The sequence below is a fragment of the Chlorocebus sabaeus genome, chromosome 21 (assembly GCF_047675955.1).
Source record: "Chlorocebus sabaeus isolate Y175 chromosome 21, mChlSab1.0.hap1, whole genome shotgun sequence".
NCBI lineage: Eukaryota > Metazoa > Chordata > Mammalia > Primates > Cercopithecidae > Chlorocebus > Chlorocebus sabaeus.
Genome location: NC_132924.1, coordinates 102,772,281 through 102,789,883, shown reverse-complemented (window position 1 = coordinate 102,789,883; position 17,603 = coordinate 102,772,281). Strand labels below are relative to the sequence as shown.

At 48.9% G+C, this 17,603-nt stretch overlaps 1 protein-coding gene across 2 annotated transcripts in view; it reads left to right on the top strand.

The window, feature by feature from the left end:
- UBE2H (ubiquitin conjugating enzyme E2 H) overlaps positions 1 to 4,628 on the top strand; it is a 118,628-nt gene extending 114,000 nt beyond the window's left edge. For both annotated transcript variants that reach the window (XM_073009334.1, XM_007982899.3), the window contains one exon: positions 306 to 4,628. In XM_073009334.1, coding sequence (XP_072865435.1) covers positions 306 to 430 — 125 coding nt within the window. In that variant the 3' untranslated portion in view covers positions 431 to 4,628. The remainder of the gene's footprint in view (positions 1 to 305) is intronic.
- Positions 4,629 to 17,603: the final 12,975 nt, after the last annotated feature.

The window sequence follows — 17,603 nt, the reverse complement described above, 5'->3', positions numbered from 1 at the left end:
CCCATTTCCCCCGTCCCTGAAGAGTTCTTGGGGTGCTGCAGCGCTCGTATTCCCCTGCAAGCTGAGCCTGCTGTGTTGCTCTTCCCAATATCCCTTCCCTCAGGGGGCAAAATGCAGAAACCCTGTCCCAAAGAAGTCTCCCTGTGGGATTCCCCTTAGCTGTAGTGACCATGATTACTGTCATCTTTGTCCCCCCTGGTGTTCAAGGTAAGTTTGAACCTCCCCAGCCTTGCCAGCTTTTTGGGGTCGCCAAGCACATGCCTACCCACTCACTGCCCTTGTTGTCTTTCTCCCACCCGGTGCAGAGTACATCCAGAAATATGCCACGGAGGAGGCACTGAAAGAACAGGAAGAGGGCACCGGGGACAGCTCATCGGAGAGCTCTATGTCTGACTTTTCCGAAGATGAGGCCCAGGATATGGAGTTGTAGTAGAAAAAGCACCTGCTTTTCAGAAAGACTATTATTTCCTAACCATGAGAAGCAGACTATAATATTCATATTTAAACAAAGCAATTTTTTTTATTACTAAACAAGGTTTTTATGAATAATAGCATTGATATATATATATTATATATCACCCTTTAGATCTTGATTTCTTGGTCATTTCTCAACCTGAGGTGCATAGCATATTCCCACATTCCATTTGGTAGCAATATGCGGTCCGAATGCATGCATTCATGAGTCCATGTGGCCAAGTCAGCCTGTGTGCTACTGAACTGTCAAAGGAAATAGCCGCTCTGATAGGTAGACATGAGTAAAAAGAACAGGAAAAAATCGCTTCTTGTATTGATGGTTCCAAAGAAACAAACCAAACCAACCAGCTCTTGGATGTGAAGATAAAATAGTGCTTTTTCAAAATGGAAAGGAAAAACTTGGGGAGGAAGAGGCCTGCTGTGGGGGCATTAGAGCCAGCCACATAAGAATCAGAGCCGCTCCTTCCTGTGAATCCTAGGTGGCCCTATGTCTTCTGTGGAGTTACAGTATATAAAACAGGGAGCTAATGAGAGTATTAAAACGTAAAACCATTTTTTTGACTCTGATTTTAAGTACATTTTTATATGTCAGTTCCTGCCCTTCACACTACCAGGCCCTGCAGCCACAGTGTTCTGTTGGAGAAACTTGGAGAAGTATTTTCTGAACTGGTTCTTTTTCTTGGGGTAGAACTTGTAATCCAGACCTGTTTTTGAAAGGACAGCACAGGAGGAGAAAAGTGACTGGGACGATGCTTCCTCTCATCCAAAACACATGCAGAGGCACATCCTCGTCCTAGTGTTTGGCAGTTTGAGACCACTACCCTGAACTTACGAGCTTTAAATAAGAGGGTTGTGTTTTCGGGGGGTTATTTTTTTTTTGGGGGGGGGTGTGTATTGTGCTTAGAAAGGTTGCAGATTTCATCTTCACCTACCAAGAGGCGGCTGCCTCCTTGGACAAGCCGCTCATGGACCATTAGACTTGAGAAGAAGACCCATGTGGTAATGCAAAGCCCTGGGTACTTGGGTGTTTTGGTTTGGTTTTCCCTTTTTCTGCTGCTCTTGGCAGCAGCCTGGTCATCATCTGCTTGTGGGAGTGGGAAATGGGTATTTTAGACCCAACACAGGTTCTAAATTTAAAACGAATAATAATTGGAACAAATAAAGGTTTTTGTACCCAGAGTGATTCTACATGGGAAATACAAACCAATTTTTTTCAGAGAGTGACCGAATAGGAAGAAGGGATTCAGAAATACGATGTAGTAGAACATGCCCTGCAGGAAGAAAATGTTTTCTCTCCTGTGTATGTTAAGAGGAAATCACTTTAAAATGCCTGCTAATCAAATGTCGACTCAGCTAACCATATGTCCAGGTTGCTGCAGAGTTTCTTTCAAATCTCAGTGTTGCCTGCTGAACTTGGAGGGGAGTTTGGAGAAATTTTAGACAGCAGCTCTGTATTTTTTTGCCGCAGCCAATAAGATAATAGCAGAATTAGCCAATTCTAAAACCTTCTAAAGACGATTTTTGAGCATCCCACTGGGATTATTTAATTTTTCTTTTTGACGTGTGTTTTTAGTTTAGAAGTGCTGTATTCCACAAGGTTTAAGTCAGTGAGGTTGGAAGATACCCTCTCTTTTTTCATTCAAAAAGCACAATCAATCTTTTCTTTGAAAATCTATATAAAGTACAACTTGCTTTTAGCATGATTATTTTCCTAAATAAAAAGACAAAGAATTTACTTTACATTTATGTTAATTACGGGCATGAAGCAAAAGGTTTTCTTTAAAAAAAAAAAAAAAAAAAAAGTGCAGTGATGTAGGGCTGTGGTTAGTTAACCGTACTGAGTTATCCATCTAGCATCTGTGGCTTGCTGGAAGGGTAGTATTAACTATTTAACATGTAATGGTGTACTTCACTCTTACCTAGCACGCTGTCTTCTCATTGCTTTGGGGGAGGGAGGGTCTCTGCTGGCACTGTCTAACTTGCTTACCTGCTGACTTTGCAGTTTGCTTGTGCTATGACATTTATTGTAGGTGCTATTTAGGGTAGGCTTAAAGTGCTGGGTGGTGATTTGAGTTCAAACAATAAAAAATTGTATTTTTTCAATATTGTATAAACAATAGTGTTCTAATTACCTTAAAAAAAATAATGAGCAGTTAAGAATTGCTTTTGATCTTGTCAAAAAACCGAGTAGACCCCAGTTTCGGGAAAGTGTGTGAGCAGTGTCATGGCTCTGCCTCTTACCTAATCCCACATCTCTCTAATGATAAGACATTGGCTCGCCTCTGACCAGAGCCCCAGCACCAGAGAGCGGAAGGTGCAGAATTGTCAAATGACCTGCTGGGGGAGGTTGTAGGAGTTAAGCAGATTTGAGTGTGGCTGCAGAGTGTGTGTGTGTGTATGTGTGCACACGTGCGAAGAGAGTGTGGGCGAGAGAGTGTCCATCTTAAGTCTGTATGATGAAGGTGGGATAAGGCTCCTCTGTTAGCGTTGGAAGCTCCTGTAATTGCTGCATAGATCCCACTATGCCCTCTTGCTCTGTGCAAGTCTGTCCTGTCTGGGCACTAACCTTGGTCCCATGCATGTTTACATTCTGGGTGGGGCTTCGCCTCTCCGCTGGGAAACTGACTTTTGCTGGGTTGAACAGAGTCTCCTCTTATGCTTTTTGTCCCTTCCCTGCGCCTGGGAGAGGTGTGAGTAGGAACCCAAAACATACAGGTACAGAAAGATCTGGAAGAAGGCCTGGCAGTGAATGTGAGGACTCTGGGCCCCCTACAATAGATGGTAGCGTAAGTCTGGCGCAGGGGTGTTTCACCACCAGATGCCTTTCCAGGCTGCCCTTCCAACACTCAGAAGAGCATCCAGATCCCTGAGCAGAGGCTGTACATTCTTGGCTTTAGAGGTGGTGGCAACGGCAGCAGGTCAGAGCCACTTCTGGCGGTTTCCCTCCCCTTTTTAGTGCTTTAGTGCCCATAGTTTTTGGATCCTCATGTTTTACCAGCACAAGCCTGTTCGCATAACTGAGCTCAAGCTCTTGCCAAACACCAACAAGCAAGATGGTTGCAACCTGGCAACACTGAATCTACCGCCCTTAGGCTCCCTCTGGAAGCCCCAGCACCGGGGGCTTATGGGCACAGGGTCAGTGGTGGCCATCCTGGACACTGGCATTTGGCTTTGGCTTTGTCTTCAATCTCATCACCCTCCTTGAGGTTACTGTGCAGTTTCAACCAGCATTTTATACTAGTGAGGTCATTATCAGGAGTTGCCGTATCATCTCTCCAGTACCTAACATTTCTCATCCTCTTCAAAAGCTGTTCTGACTGCCAGCTGGCTGATCTAAGCTCCTGAGGAATGTCTCCTCTCAAAGGCATTTTTCCCTCCAAAGGCCCCCAGAAGTCCTAGTTGGCATTGGCTTGGCACGTGCTTTATATTAAGCCTCCCGTTGGGATGGCTGAGAATCATGAAAGATCCTCTGCTAGCCTCAATGGGTCGTTTCTAGACACCAAGTCTCTGGGAACTAGTGTTTGATTTTAAATGGCATGTGGCCCTTCCTTGTTTCAGTGACTTAGAAAAGTAAAAGCCACTTACAAAAGTTAGCAAGATTTTTTATCGACTTCCCACCTGGGCTCCTAGCCTTGTTGAATGAAATCAAATATCTCTGATTGGGCGCAACGAACTGCATTTCTTTGGACTTCCGAATCCATGTTTGTGCTTTCTCTGGCCCCTTAACACCTCGGCGATTCCATTAGGGATGGGATGAGTGGGAGGAAGCCCTTTGAGAAGGGGGAATGGGCCCTCTGGTGCGCAGGTTTTCCACTCATCTGAGGAAGGGCCAGGGCTCTGAACTTAGCCAAACACTCATCTTGGCTGTGGGCTTGGGAAGAAATGGCCATTATTTATGGATTGTATTTGGTACATATTGTGTGATACTTGAAAAGATAAAAGGGACTGCCAGCCCGTAACTGAAATCTGAAGCTTTTTATCGCTTATTTTTCCTTGCCCTGTCTCCTCCCTTCCACTTTTCTTCTTGCATTGTGATGATCTAGTAGGCACGTCTGTCAACAGGACACATGCCTCCTCTGACTATAACCTCTTAATAGTTGTGTATAATGAAAACTGTAAACTTTTTTAAATAAACGTGTATATACCTTGGCAAATGGCTGGACCTTGATCAATAAGATAATAGCCCTCATGATTACTGTCAGCTGGTTTTTCTAAAATACCCTCTCTGTCCTGGCTCCTTTGAGCAGCAGACGCTGGCGGCTTCTGGCTGAGCAGCTCTTGGAATGCAGGTGACTAAATTAGTTTGGGAAGGGAGTGGCACCCTTAGGCAGTGATAACCTAGAGGCTCTGCCCAGAGGCCTGTCCTTGAACCTGGAACTCAGATGCAAGACTGCTGGCTACCCTCCACTAGAGCCATGTAAAGCCCGAAGGTCCCTATCTACCCCTATACCTAAACCTAAGCCCTGTCAACTCACACCCAGTGAGGATACCCCGAGGCCTGGAGTTCACGGACAGTGCAGCTTCCTGCCGGGGCCGATCTGCCTAAACAGGTGGTCCTCTGCCAAGTGCTAAGCCTCCTGGGAGATGAGGAACGGTGGGTTTTGCATGGGAAAACGCTTATCGCTGGATTAGACCAGCATTTCGATTGCTTTCTAAAGCGTTTGTTCTCGGTTACCACCAGATGGCGATACTGCTCAGTCTAATGGAGACGGTTTTGTTAGCAGGACCTTAAGACAAAGGAAATAGTTTTGCTTTGTTCGTGTGTTCTCATTCCATCTCTTTTCCACTGTTTTCTCCTTGTTCATTCCCCTAAACTCCTTTTTCTCCTTCCCTACATCCTGATGCATTCTCCCCAGTTGGCCCAGCTTCATACCTACCTGCCAGATTGAATGCGGTGGGACTGCTGAGGAATGGTGTGCCAGTGCCTGCTCCCTCTCCACTGGCAGGGAACCCCCCAGCTACCCTGGATGCCTCCAGAGCCCAGAAGCAAAACGTTTAAGACACTCTTTGTGGGTGGCACTCACGGACCCTTTAGCCAAAGGACTGAACCACAGAGCCATGAGTTCGAGTCCCAGCCCTTCCATTAGCCAGCTGTGCAACTTCAGGCCCCTCACTGGGCTTTCATGGACCTTGGGTACTGAGCTGTAAAGCGACATCCCTAGACTAATAGGTTCTGACTCTGCCATCCTGTGACTCAACTCCACCCAGGCCACGAAACAGTGCCCTGTCACAGGATAGAGTAACAGAGGATGCTAGATATTAACCACGAAACACCAAGGTTTGAACACAGGTTTAGAGTTTTTAGGCCAAAGAGCTTTGGGGGTGTAGAGCACTTTCCAGCCTAAAGGGGACTTAAGAGGTACCTAGGCCACATGAACAGTCATTCCATTGATCTCACATAAGGCAGCTGCTTTTAACCCCCCCCACCCTCCCCCCACCAAGGAGAAGTCTCAGTGCAGTCGCTGGTACTTGGGTCTCCCAACTGCCCCTCCACCAACCCTGGTAATCTCACCCAGCACCACTCACCCTCTCAGCCTCAGTCTAGCTGCTTCCCAAGTGGCAGGTGGCTTGTCACTACCTGCCTGAGTCATTGTTCCTTTCCTGGGAAGGGGACTGGGATTTCTGAGGCACATTGTCCTGGAAAAGAAAGCTGGTGGGCTCTGAGCCTCAAAACTTTCTTGCTGGCTCTGAAGGCTGCTCTGTCCCCCTGGGAATGAGTGGCTGTGACACTGGATCTGGGGGTGTCCCACTCCCCACCCAGAACCAAGACAAAGGATTTTTCTGACTCCCACAATCCCTGGAGCTGCAGAGGCCTTGCAGCCTCCTGGCAGGCTGAAGCAGCCCTATCTGTAAGTGGCATCCCAGGGACTCACCCCCCGCTGAGCCCCGGACAGTGCAACTTGGGCCCAAGCCTGCTGTCTTGGGCCTCAGGGTGTACTGTGTGTGTGCCCGCAACTTCTTGGAACTGAAGAGTTATCCCGACCAGGGATTTAATATCAGAAGATAACAGGAGCATTTCCCTCTATGCGTGTGTGGCGCGCGTGTGCCTGTGCGCGTGTGTGTGTACCTACGTAGTGAAGGGTGTTAATTTTAGAAAAAAGGGCACTTCTGTAGACCTGAGCTCCTCAGAGCTCTTTGGGGCTCAAGACTTGGCTCCCAGGACCTGGTGTCAAGGGGTCAGAGGTGACAGCAACGGACTTGGACTCCCTAAGAGAAAAGTCCACCCTTCTGGCTGTGCCTATAGTTGACAATGAACCTAGAATGGGGTGCTGGACGCCAGGTGCAGCTGGCATTCAGGCCTCCCTCAGCTTCCTCTCCTGGGGTCCTGGCCGCCCAGGCTGGCCGGCGCGCAGCAAGAGGCTCCTTGGAGAAGCTTCAGCCTCTTTGTGGGCAGCCTCGCCTCCGCTTTCCTCAGTTCTGTAAGCAGCGCTTCAGGACCTGCTGCACTCCACTCGTGTGTGTTCACACGCACAGGACAAGGCTTTTAAAGATGCGTTTTTTTCTTTTTCTTTCTTTTCTTTTTTTTTTTTTTTTTTTTGGAAACACGATCCCACTCTGTTGCCGAGGCTGCAGTGCAGTGGCATAATCATGGTACACTGCAGCCTCAACTGATCCTCCCACTTCAGCCTCCTGAGTAGCTGGGACTACAGTCACATGCCACCACATCCGGCTAATGTTTGTATTTTTTATACAGATGGGGTTGTGCCATGTTGCCCATGGCTGGTCTTGCACTTCTAGGCTCAAGCGATCTGCCCACCTCGGCCTCCCAAAAGTACTGGGATTAAATTTTACAACAAGTGTAAATTGTTCTGAAAAACAACTTTGTTTTGTAGGACTACGTGTCACTTTAAATGTTGAAAACGTAGCGTCCAAATTGAGATGTGCTTTGTGAAATACCCCCTGGATTTCAGAGTTAACACAAAAGTAAGAATGTTCTAATGAGCCACTGCGCCCGTCTAAACGATGCATTTCTGCCAATTTGAAAATTATGTGCTAGTAACAAATCAGGATTCCAGAAACATGCTCTCCTCCAGAGGGGACCACCATGGGCAGGGCTGAAGAGGGCTTCCCCTTGCGAGCCTCACTCACTGCAGTGAGCCCTTCGGTAAGTAGATCAGGACATTAATTGCTTATGCTGTGCCAGGTGGCTTAGTCACACAGACAGTGGCATAACCGTGCTAGAACCTGGGTCCTCAGGCCATCCATATGTGTTCCCTCCAAGAATCATGCTGTGCCAAGCTTAGTGCCTGCCCCCAATGCCCACTGGGGCTGTGGGCACCTGTGTCTGTGTGACCCTCATGCCGCCTGGGCCCTATGAGATGCTCCCTGGCTGACCTCCTGCCCAGGGCTCACTCTATGGGCATGGTCTCTGAGGATCAGGGCCTTTACCCATACACATCCCCATTTCCACTGACAATGGTGTCCTCGACCTCCAGTGCCTGCAGTAGGGTCAGAAAATAAAACTCTAGATTTACCTCAAACCCTCTTCCTAGTGCAGAAATATAGAAATACAATGTGATCTACATTTATCATTAAAAACATTCTAGTAAATGTTTTTAGTTCTAGTAAATCTAGTTTTTAGATTCTAGTAAATCTAGTAAAAACATTAAAACCTTTTTTTAAAAAGGTTAAAAGTTTCATTTAACTCAATATATCAAAAATATTTCAGCGTGAGGTCGGGCACTGTGGCTCACGCCTGTAATCCCAGCACTTTGGGAGGTCGAGGCAAGCGGATCACCTGAGGTCAGGAGATGGAGACCATCCTGGCCAACATGGTGAAACCCTGTCTCTACTAAAAATACAAAAATTAGGCAGGCATGGTAGCAGGCACCTGTAATTCCAGTTACTTGGGGGGCTGAGGCAGGAGAACCAGTTGAACCTGGGAGGCAGAAGTTGGAGTGAGCCAAGATGACGCCACTGCACTCCAGCCTGGGCAACAGAGTGAGACTCTGTCTCAAAAAACAACAAAAATTCAGCATGTAATTCACAGTAAAAGAATAAGATAGTTTGTATTCTTTTTTTTGTGCTAACTCTGAAATCTAGGGGGTATTTCACAAAGCACATCTCAATTTGGAAGCTACACTTTAAACATTTAAAGTGACACGTGGTCCTACAAAACAAAGTTGTTTTGCAGAACAATTTACACTCGTTTTAAAATTAAAAATTAATTAAAATTATATACCATGAAAAATGTGATGATAGCCACAGCTGGCTACCTATTCAGAAGTGGGGGCATAGCAGCCTCTCCGTGCAGTAGGGATCTTTAGAGAAGCGGGCCTGGCGCAGTGGCTCAGGCCTGTAATCACAGCACTTTGGGAGGCCGAGGTGGGTGGATCACTTGAGGTCAGGATTTAGAGACCAGCCTGGCCAACATGGTGAAACCCCGTCTCTACTAAAAATACAAAAATTAGCCGGGCGTGGTTGCACACATCCGTAATCCCAGCTACTCGGGAGGCTGAGTCAGGAGAATCGACTGAACCTTGGGAGGTGGAGGTTGCAGTGAGCCGAGATTGTGCCACTGCACTCCCGGCTGGGCGACAAAGCGAGACTCCGTCTCAAAACAAAACAAAAACCACAAAGCAGGCAAGTCACAAGAGCAAAGGAACAACTTTGCTTGGGAATCTAGGGCAGAACCCAGAACCTCCCAATCCGCAGATAATGTTCCAGGGACTGGAAGGGTGGACGGCGCACCCAGTCCGGTCCCTGGGGGCGGACTGGGTGGCAGGGCCGGAGCTGGCAGTCAGGGGCGCCTGGGCAGCGCCTCGGTCCCCTAAGGGCCGTGACTTCCAGGACGTGAAAACGCCGCCAGCCCTGCCTCATGGGGCCGGAGTCTAGCAGGCCCCGGTAAGGGAATCACTCTGTGGGTTACACCTGTCCTCCGCGGAATTCGAGCTGTCCCGGGCTCGAGGCGTGGACAGCGCAGCCCAGCAGGTGAGCAGGGCGGGGCGAGGAGGGCAGATTGGGTGGGTGGGATTGGGCGGGGCAGGCGGGGTGGGGCGAGGCTGCGGAGCCCACGCGGCCGTCCCCGCCTCGGCCACCAGGGGGCGTACGTGCCTCGTGCTTCGGCACCTGCTCGCGAGCGGGAGTCTGAGTGGGGCGGGGTCGGCCGGGGCGGGGCGGTCCAAGGAGCCCGCGGGCGTGGATCCCGGAGGCCTCTGGCGTCTGCCCCACCCGAGCGGTGGGAACCGGGCAGGGAGGGACGTAGATTTCTCATCGACGTGACCATTGTAGGGAAAGAGCCCCCAAAACAGGGAGTTCGGTGGAGGCGTCAGAGCTGACATGGGCACTGCCGCAGTGCCAGCCACGGCCACCAAACCCTCCCAGCAGGGCGGGGCGGCCAAGGCAGGGGTGATGACGAGAGGGGCGGTTCAGCCCGCCTCCCCCGCCGATCCGTCGGGAAAGGAGGAGGAAGGGTCATGAAAGCCTCACACATCTCTAGGAGAGGGCATCCTGGAGCAGGGGGCTGGATCAGGACCCGGCTGGATGGGAAGGAGCTGGTTAAAGGGAGGGCACCCGGGTAGGGCGTGGCCCGGGCCGTGCGGAGAGCGGGGAGTGGACTCGGGGAGGGGTCAGCGTTCTGGCTGGCCCAGGGGCACGTGGCCGGGGGACACGGTGGGAAAGGGGTGGGATGGTGGAGTGTTGGCTTGGGGCCAGGTCAGGCATCGGAGGCACAAAGCAAAGGATACAGAAAGAGGGAAAGGAAGAAAGGGAGACGCAGAGACCTGAAGCGGGAGGGCGGGAGGCGAGGACAGTGGGTGGGGCTCGGGCTGCAGGGCTGGAGCCTGGGGGACCTGGAGCACAGGGGCAGGTGGAAGGGACAGGAAGGATACCTGGGCCTGCAGGGCGTTCCCTGCGGAGATTGATTGAGTGAAGGCTGCGGCGTCCACCTTTAGGGCTCTCTCTAGCTCCCTCTTTCTGTCTCCTATCATTGCTCTGGGGGAAGCCAGCGGATTGTTTTGAGCTGCCCTCTCCTTTGGAGTGCCCCACCTGGCTGGGAACCGAAGCCCAAAACCAACAGCCAGCAAGAGTTGAGGCCTGGCGACAACCGGCGCGTGAGCCAACTGTGGATGCCCGGACCCGGTGCAGCTAGGAATGGCTGCAGCAGGCCGCATCAGCGATCCTAGCAGCAGCCTGGGAGCAGCTTCCCGGACTCCTGACCCTCGGAAACTGGGAAAAAGATGGGAATGCGGGTTTGCTGCTTTAAGCTTCTAAGTTTTGGGTGTAATCCATTATGCAGCTAATAGATACCTAATAGTCTGTGGTTTTTCGGAACAACTGTATTGTCCCCATACTGCTTATCTCTTAACTAGGTTTATGTGAGATAGAAAAATAGGCCAGGCATGGTGGCTCACACCTGTAATCCCAACAATTTAGGAGGCCAAGGCAGGAGGATCACTTGAGCCCAGGAGTTCCAGACCAGCCTGAGCAACATAGGGAGACCCATCTCTACAAAAAATTAGAAAATTAGCCCAGCGTGAGGGCACACGCCTGTGGTCCCAACCACAAGGGAGGCTAAGGTGTAAGGATCACTTGAGTCCAGGAGGTTGAGGCTGCGGTGAGCCAAGATGGTGATATTACACTCCAGCCTGGGCTGCAGAACATGACCCTGTTTCAAAAAATAATAATAATTTGTAGCATATTTAAGGCACTGCTATAAATTTTTTAATTTTCTACTTATTACAACTAAACCTAATCTTAAACGATTCTATAATAAAGACTGGAAATAAGAATGGAATGGGAAATTAATTTCCTATTCTTTCTGTCTGTCATTCTAGCTTTGACTTCCATTTGCAAAGCCACCTCCTGGTTCAGTATAGCTGCTGGGGCTCCAGAGAAAAAATGCTCATCTCAGCTGACAGTTCCTTTTTTTTTTTTGAGACAGCGTCTCATTCTGTCATCCAGGCTGGAGTGCAGTGGTGCAATCCCGGTTCACTGTAACCTCCACCTCCCAGGTTCGAGCGATTCTTCAGCCTCAGCCTCCCGAGTAGCTGGGATTATAAGCACCCACCACCACACTCAGTTAATTTTTGTATTTTTAGTAGGACGAGGTTTCACCATGTTGGCCAGGCTGGTCTTGAACTCCTGATTGCAAGTGATCCTCCCACCTCCACTCCCAAAGTGCTGGGATTACAGGCGTGAGCCACGGCACCTGGCCTGACAGCTCCTTTTAAGGAGTCTTGGAAGCCTCCCTCACGCTTCCACTTAAACCTCTTGGGCCAAACTGAGCCACAGGCCCACACCCTGCTTCGGGAATGTTGGGAAATATACTTCTTCACCTGGGCACACTGCCCCCTTGAATAACATTGGGGTTCTAGCGTAACGTGGACCTTGCATCTTTGGAACCTATTGGAACAAGTCAGCTCTTTAAAAAATTGTGAGACAATTGGGGAAATTTAAACAGTAAGTAGTATGTTATGATATTAATAAATTATTATTATTTTTAGAAAGGATCTCACTCCATTGCCCAGGCTGGAGTCCAGTGGCACAATCATAGCTCACTGTAGCCTCGATCTCCAGGGCTCAAGTGATCCTCCCACGTCAGCCTCCCAAGTAACTGGGGCCACAGGCGCACGCCACCATGCCCAGGTAATTATTTGGGGTTTTTTTTAGATGTGAGATCTCACTCTGTTGCCCAGGCTGGTCTCAAACTCCTGAGCTCAAGCCGTTCTCCTGCCTCAGCCTCCCAAAGTGTTAGGATTATAGGCGTGAGCCACTGCACCTAGTAATTTTTTTTTTTATAGGTGATAAAGGTATTGTGTTTTGTGATAGTTATTGTGTTTTATATGATATTGTACATATGTATATATTTACTAGCGTATATGTTCAAAAATTACCTGTTGGAAATACTTACTGAATTTATGGATGAAATTATGTGTCCAGATTTGTTTCAGAATGATCCAATAATGGGGTGGGAAGTAATAGAAGAAACAAGGTTAGCCATGTGTTAAAGCTGAATGATGGCTACGTGGCTGTTCTTTATAGCATTCTCTCTTTTAAATAGGTTATACATTTTTCATAACAAAAGTTTATTTAGTCTGTTTTTTTGTTTGTTGGTTTTTGAGATGAAGTCTCGCTCTGTTGCTCAGGCTGGAGTGCAATGACACAATCTTGGCTCACTGCAACCTCTGCCTCCTGGGTTCAAGCAATTCTCCTGCCTCAGCCTCCCAAGTAGCTGGGAGTACAGGTGCATACCACCATGCCCAGCTATATATATATATATATTTGTATTTTTAGTAGAGAATGGTTTAGTAGAGAAAAGTTTCACCATGTTGGCCAGGCTGGTCTCAAACTCCTGACCTCAAGTGATCCACCCGCCTCAGCTTCCCAAAGTGCTGAGATTATAGGCATGAGCCACTGCACCCAGCCTTTAGTCTGTTTTTAAGTAAAAGTCTTAAGGTCTATATTTGAAATTTTGCAATTCTAAAAAATCAGGATTCTATTAATATTACTAAGGAATAGGAGAGGTTGGCTTTGCCAACATATAGAACAGGCTCTGTCACAGTGATTAGCAGTGGACCCCAGTCCTTAACTGGCAGAAATGGGCCAAATGCTCCTTGATCTGATGTCCTCCCTCCAGGCTTTGCCACCAGCTAGACCCCTCGATTGCCTGGGACTTACTGGATCCTGTGTGTGGCCAGATTTGCATTCCAGGCCTTGGAGAAAGGGGTTTAGCTGGAGGCATATGAGACCCTGGCCCCAGTCCCAAGCAGTTTATAATTTATTTGAGCAACCATCACAAAGCAACAACGCCCACACTCCACGTAATCACTCCAAGATAGCAGCTAAGTACGTGGCAAAGTGCATGTGTGTTCTTTCAATGAGAAGGGTGAGGCCAAGGTGTGACACCTGGAGGAGCAGGCAGGGATGAACTGGGGAGTGATAAGGAGAGGAGACCCATCTGAAAGAAGAGCATGGGATCAGGAGGCTTTGCTGAGCCTCGCTGCCAACTGCATGGCCAGGGGGCTGAGGGAAACAGGCTCTGTGCCTGTTTCTGGCCCTAGCAAAGGAATGCGTTGTTCAAGATAAAAAGGCGAGCCACAGAGTCTCCCTGCTAACAGTGACAGTCATAACAACAGCAACAGCAGCTAGTGTGTTAATGTTTCAGGCACCCAGCTAAGGGTTTAACTTACAGCAAGGCCATGAGGCTGGTATGATCGCCCTGCAGTGGACACCTGTTATTTCTGCCTGCCCAGCATCTGTTCCCCCTTCTCCTGGTATCAGTACTGCAATGCTATTTGAGGGAACAACCCTGCCTCCCTCACCTCATCCAAGTGGTTTTTGGAAGCTAACTCCAAAACTCCCCGTCCCCGCAGTGGTGGAGCCCTCTGACCCAGCCAGCCAGTCAGGCCCCCTACTCAGTTCAGAGAGGAGCACGGGACTGGGGCTTCTGTTGAAACCATTGGGAAAGAGAAGAGCCTTTTCCCTCTGGGGCTGCAAAGCTCCGAGCTGCTGAGACTAGAGCCAGGTTGCGGAAGGCCTGCCTGAGAACCTCCCTGGACTTCTCCTTTAGGGAAAAACATCAAGCTCCTTCCTGTCATTTGCAATCAATAATCCTGAGTAATACACATCTTTAGTATTCAAGTGCAGTTACAAGCCCAAGGTTACCATGTCCTCTTAGAGTCTGCAATAGCCAAAATGAGAAAGGCCGTATCTTGAGCCTTAGGAAGAGAGACTTCCAAAAGTGTAGATAAAAGAATTAATCTAGGCCGGGCGCGGTGGCTCACGCCTGTAATCCCAGCACTTTGGGAGGCCGAGGCGGGCGGATCACGAGGTCAGGAGATCGAGACCATCCTGGCTAACACAGTGAAACCCCGTCTCTACTAAAAATACAAAAAAATTAGCCGGGCGTGGTGGCGGGCGCCTGTAGTCCCCGCTACTCAGGAGGCTGAGGCAGGAGAATGGTGTGAACCCAGGAGGCGGAGCTTGCAGTGAGCCGAGATCATGCCACTGCACTCCAGCCTGGGTGACAGAGCAAGACTCCATCTCAAAAAAAAAAAAAAAAAAAAAGAAAAAAAGGAATTAATCTGAACCAAAGCTTTAAATAGAAGAAGGTGGAACTACTCCAATTAAAAATGGTCAATGGCCAGGTACGGTAGCTCACGCCTGTAATCCCAGCACTTTGGAAGGCCAGGAGAGGTGGATCACTTGAGGCCAGGAGTTTGAGACCAGTCTGGCCAACATGGCAAAACCCTGTCTCTACTAATAATACACAAATTAGCCGGACATGGTGGCATTCACCTGTAATCCCAGCTACTCGGGAGGCTGAGGCAGGAGAATCACTTGAACCCAGGAGGTGAGGCTGCAGTGAGTCAAGATCATGCCTCTACACTCCAGCCTGGTGACAGAGTAAAACTGTGTCTCAAAAAAAAAAAAAAAACAAGATGCCCAGTTGACCATACAGGTTAATCTCACTCCTCCGACACCAAAACTCCATTAAAATGACAGTAGAGGGTTACAAAAACAGGCAAGGCACATAACCCACAGACACAAAAAGCAAGGAAGAGTAGACATCGGCAAACCAACAAAGCACAACAAAAAGATTCTTGTTGTTTGAGCCAAGGAGTTCCAGGTCACCGTGAGCTATGATTGCGCCACTGCACTCCAGCCTAGCGGACAGTGAGACCTTGTCTCTAAAACAAACAAATTGAAAACTGGAAAACAGGTGTACTTGTAGTAACTAACTTAATAGATTAAAAGCAAAACACTGCAAACCCCCACCCCAAAGATGAGTGGTTCCAGGTTCCTCTGATCAGTGAGGGGTAAATGAAGGACTGTAACAGGTTAGGTTGAAAGCTTAAGACAGCGTGTGCGGTGGCTCATGACTGTCATCCTAGTACTTTAGGAGGCTGAGGTGGGCAGATCACTTGAGGCTAGGAGTTGGAGACCAGCCTGGGCAACATGGCGAAACCACGCCTCTACAAAAAAATTAGCCAGGTGTGGTGGCATAAGACCTGTAGTCCCAGCTCCTTGGGAGCCTGAGTTAGGAGAATCACCTGAGCCCGGGGAGGTCGAGGCTGCAGTGAGCTGTGATGATTCTACTGCATACCAGCCTGGGTGACAGAGTGAGACCCAGCCTCAAAAAAAGAAAGCTTAAGACATTTTGGGGATCTAGAGTTCCTCCCCACCTCCGTGTACCCAGGCTACTGACCCGTTCCCAGCTGAGCAGAAGATTAGAGGATTCTGCTAGGAGGGGATATGGATACAACTGAGAGGAAATTACCGTACCAAAAATCTAGATTTCAAGTGAAAGTTAACGTGAGGAATGGTATCACAGTCTCCCTCCCCGACTCAGCTCCCACAAGCCTGGCAGCCAGGCTTATTCCATTCAGGCAGGAAATGGAAAGGCTCCTCTATAAGTGCTCAGACCAACTCAAGAGGAAGGACCCAAAGGTACTAACATTAGGAGTTTCCCAATGAAACAGCCCAATCAGATTACAATTGGTGAAGGTCACTGGTTGACAAGCTCACCCGTGCATGCAGCTTCTAATCAGCTTTATTTTCATTTTATTGATTGATTGATTGTATTTATTATTATTATATTTTGAGACAGAGTCTCGCTCTGTCACCCAGGCTGGAGTGCAGTGGTACAATCTCCGCTCACTGCAAGCTCCACCTCCCGGGTTCATGCCATTCTCCTGCCTCAGCCTCCCAAGTAGCTGGGACTACAGGCACCCGCTCATTTTTTGTATTTTTAGTAGAGACGGGGTTTCACCGTGTTAGCCAGGGTGGTTTCAATCTCCTGACCTTGTGATCCACCCGCCTGGGCCTCCTAAAGTGCTGGGATTACAGGTGTGAGCCACCATGCCTGGCCTTTTTAAAAAATTAATTAATTAATTAATTTTTTTTGAGACAGAGTTTTGATCTTGTTGCCCAGCCTGGAGTGCAGTGGCATGATCTCAGCTCACTGCAACCTCTGTCTCCCAGGTTCAAGAGATTCTCCTGCCTCAGCCACCCGAGTAGCTGAGATTACAGACCGCACACCACCACGCCCGGCTAACTTACGTATTTTTAGTAGAGATGGGGTTTTACCTTGTTGGCCAGACTGGTCTCGAATTCCTCAGGTGATCCACCTGCCTCGGCCTCCCAAAGTGCTGGGATTACAGGTGTAAGCCACCACACCCATCCTTAATCAGCTTTAAAAAAATATGAATAAAGCAAGATTCAATTATATGCTATTTATGGGAGACATATTTTAGATTTAAGCATACAAATAGGTTGAAAAATTTTTAATGGAAAATGATACACACAGTAACCATAAGAAAGCTGCAGTGGCCGGGCGCGGTGGCTCAAGCCTGTAATCCCAGCACTTTGGGAGGCCGAGACGGGTGGATCACGAGGTCAGGAGATCGAGACCATCCTGGCTAACACAGTGAAACCCCGTCTCTACTAAAAAATTACAAAAAAAATAGCCGGGCGAGGTGGCGGGCGCCTATAGTCCCAGCTACTCGGGAGGCTGAGGCAGGAGAATGGCGAAAACCCGGGAGGCGGAGCTTGCAGTGAGCTGAGATCCGGCCACTGCACTCCAGCCTGGGTGACAGAGCGAGACTCCGTCTCCAAAAAAAAAAAAAAAAAAAAAAAAAGAAAGCTGCAGTGACTATACTAATATCAGACAAAATAGACTTTTTTTTTTTTTTTTTTTTTTTTTTTTTTTTTTTTTTTTTGAGGCAGAGTCTCGCTCTGTGGCCCAGGCTGGAGTGCAGTGGCCAGATCTCGGCTCACTGCAAGCTCCGCCTCCCGGGTTTACGCCATTCTCCTGCCTCAGCCTCCCGAGTAGCTGGGACTACAGGCGCCCGCCACCTCGCCCGGCTAGTTTTTTTGTATTTTTTAGTAGAGACGGGGTTTCACTGTGTTAACCAGGATGGTCTCGATCTCCTGACCTCGTGATCCGCCCGTCTCGGCCTCCCAAAGTGCTGGGATTACAGGCTTGAGCCACCGCGCCCGGCCAAAATAGACTTTAAAACAAAATATGGCTGGGCGCAATGGCTCATGCCTGTAATCTCAGCACTTTGGGAGACCAAGGCTGGCAGATCACTTGAGGCCAGGAGTTTGAGACCAGCCTGGCCAACATGATGAAACCCCGTCTCTACTAAAAATATCAAAATTAGCCAGGCATGGTGGCAGGCGCCTGT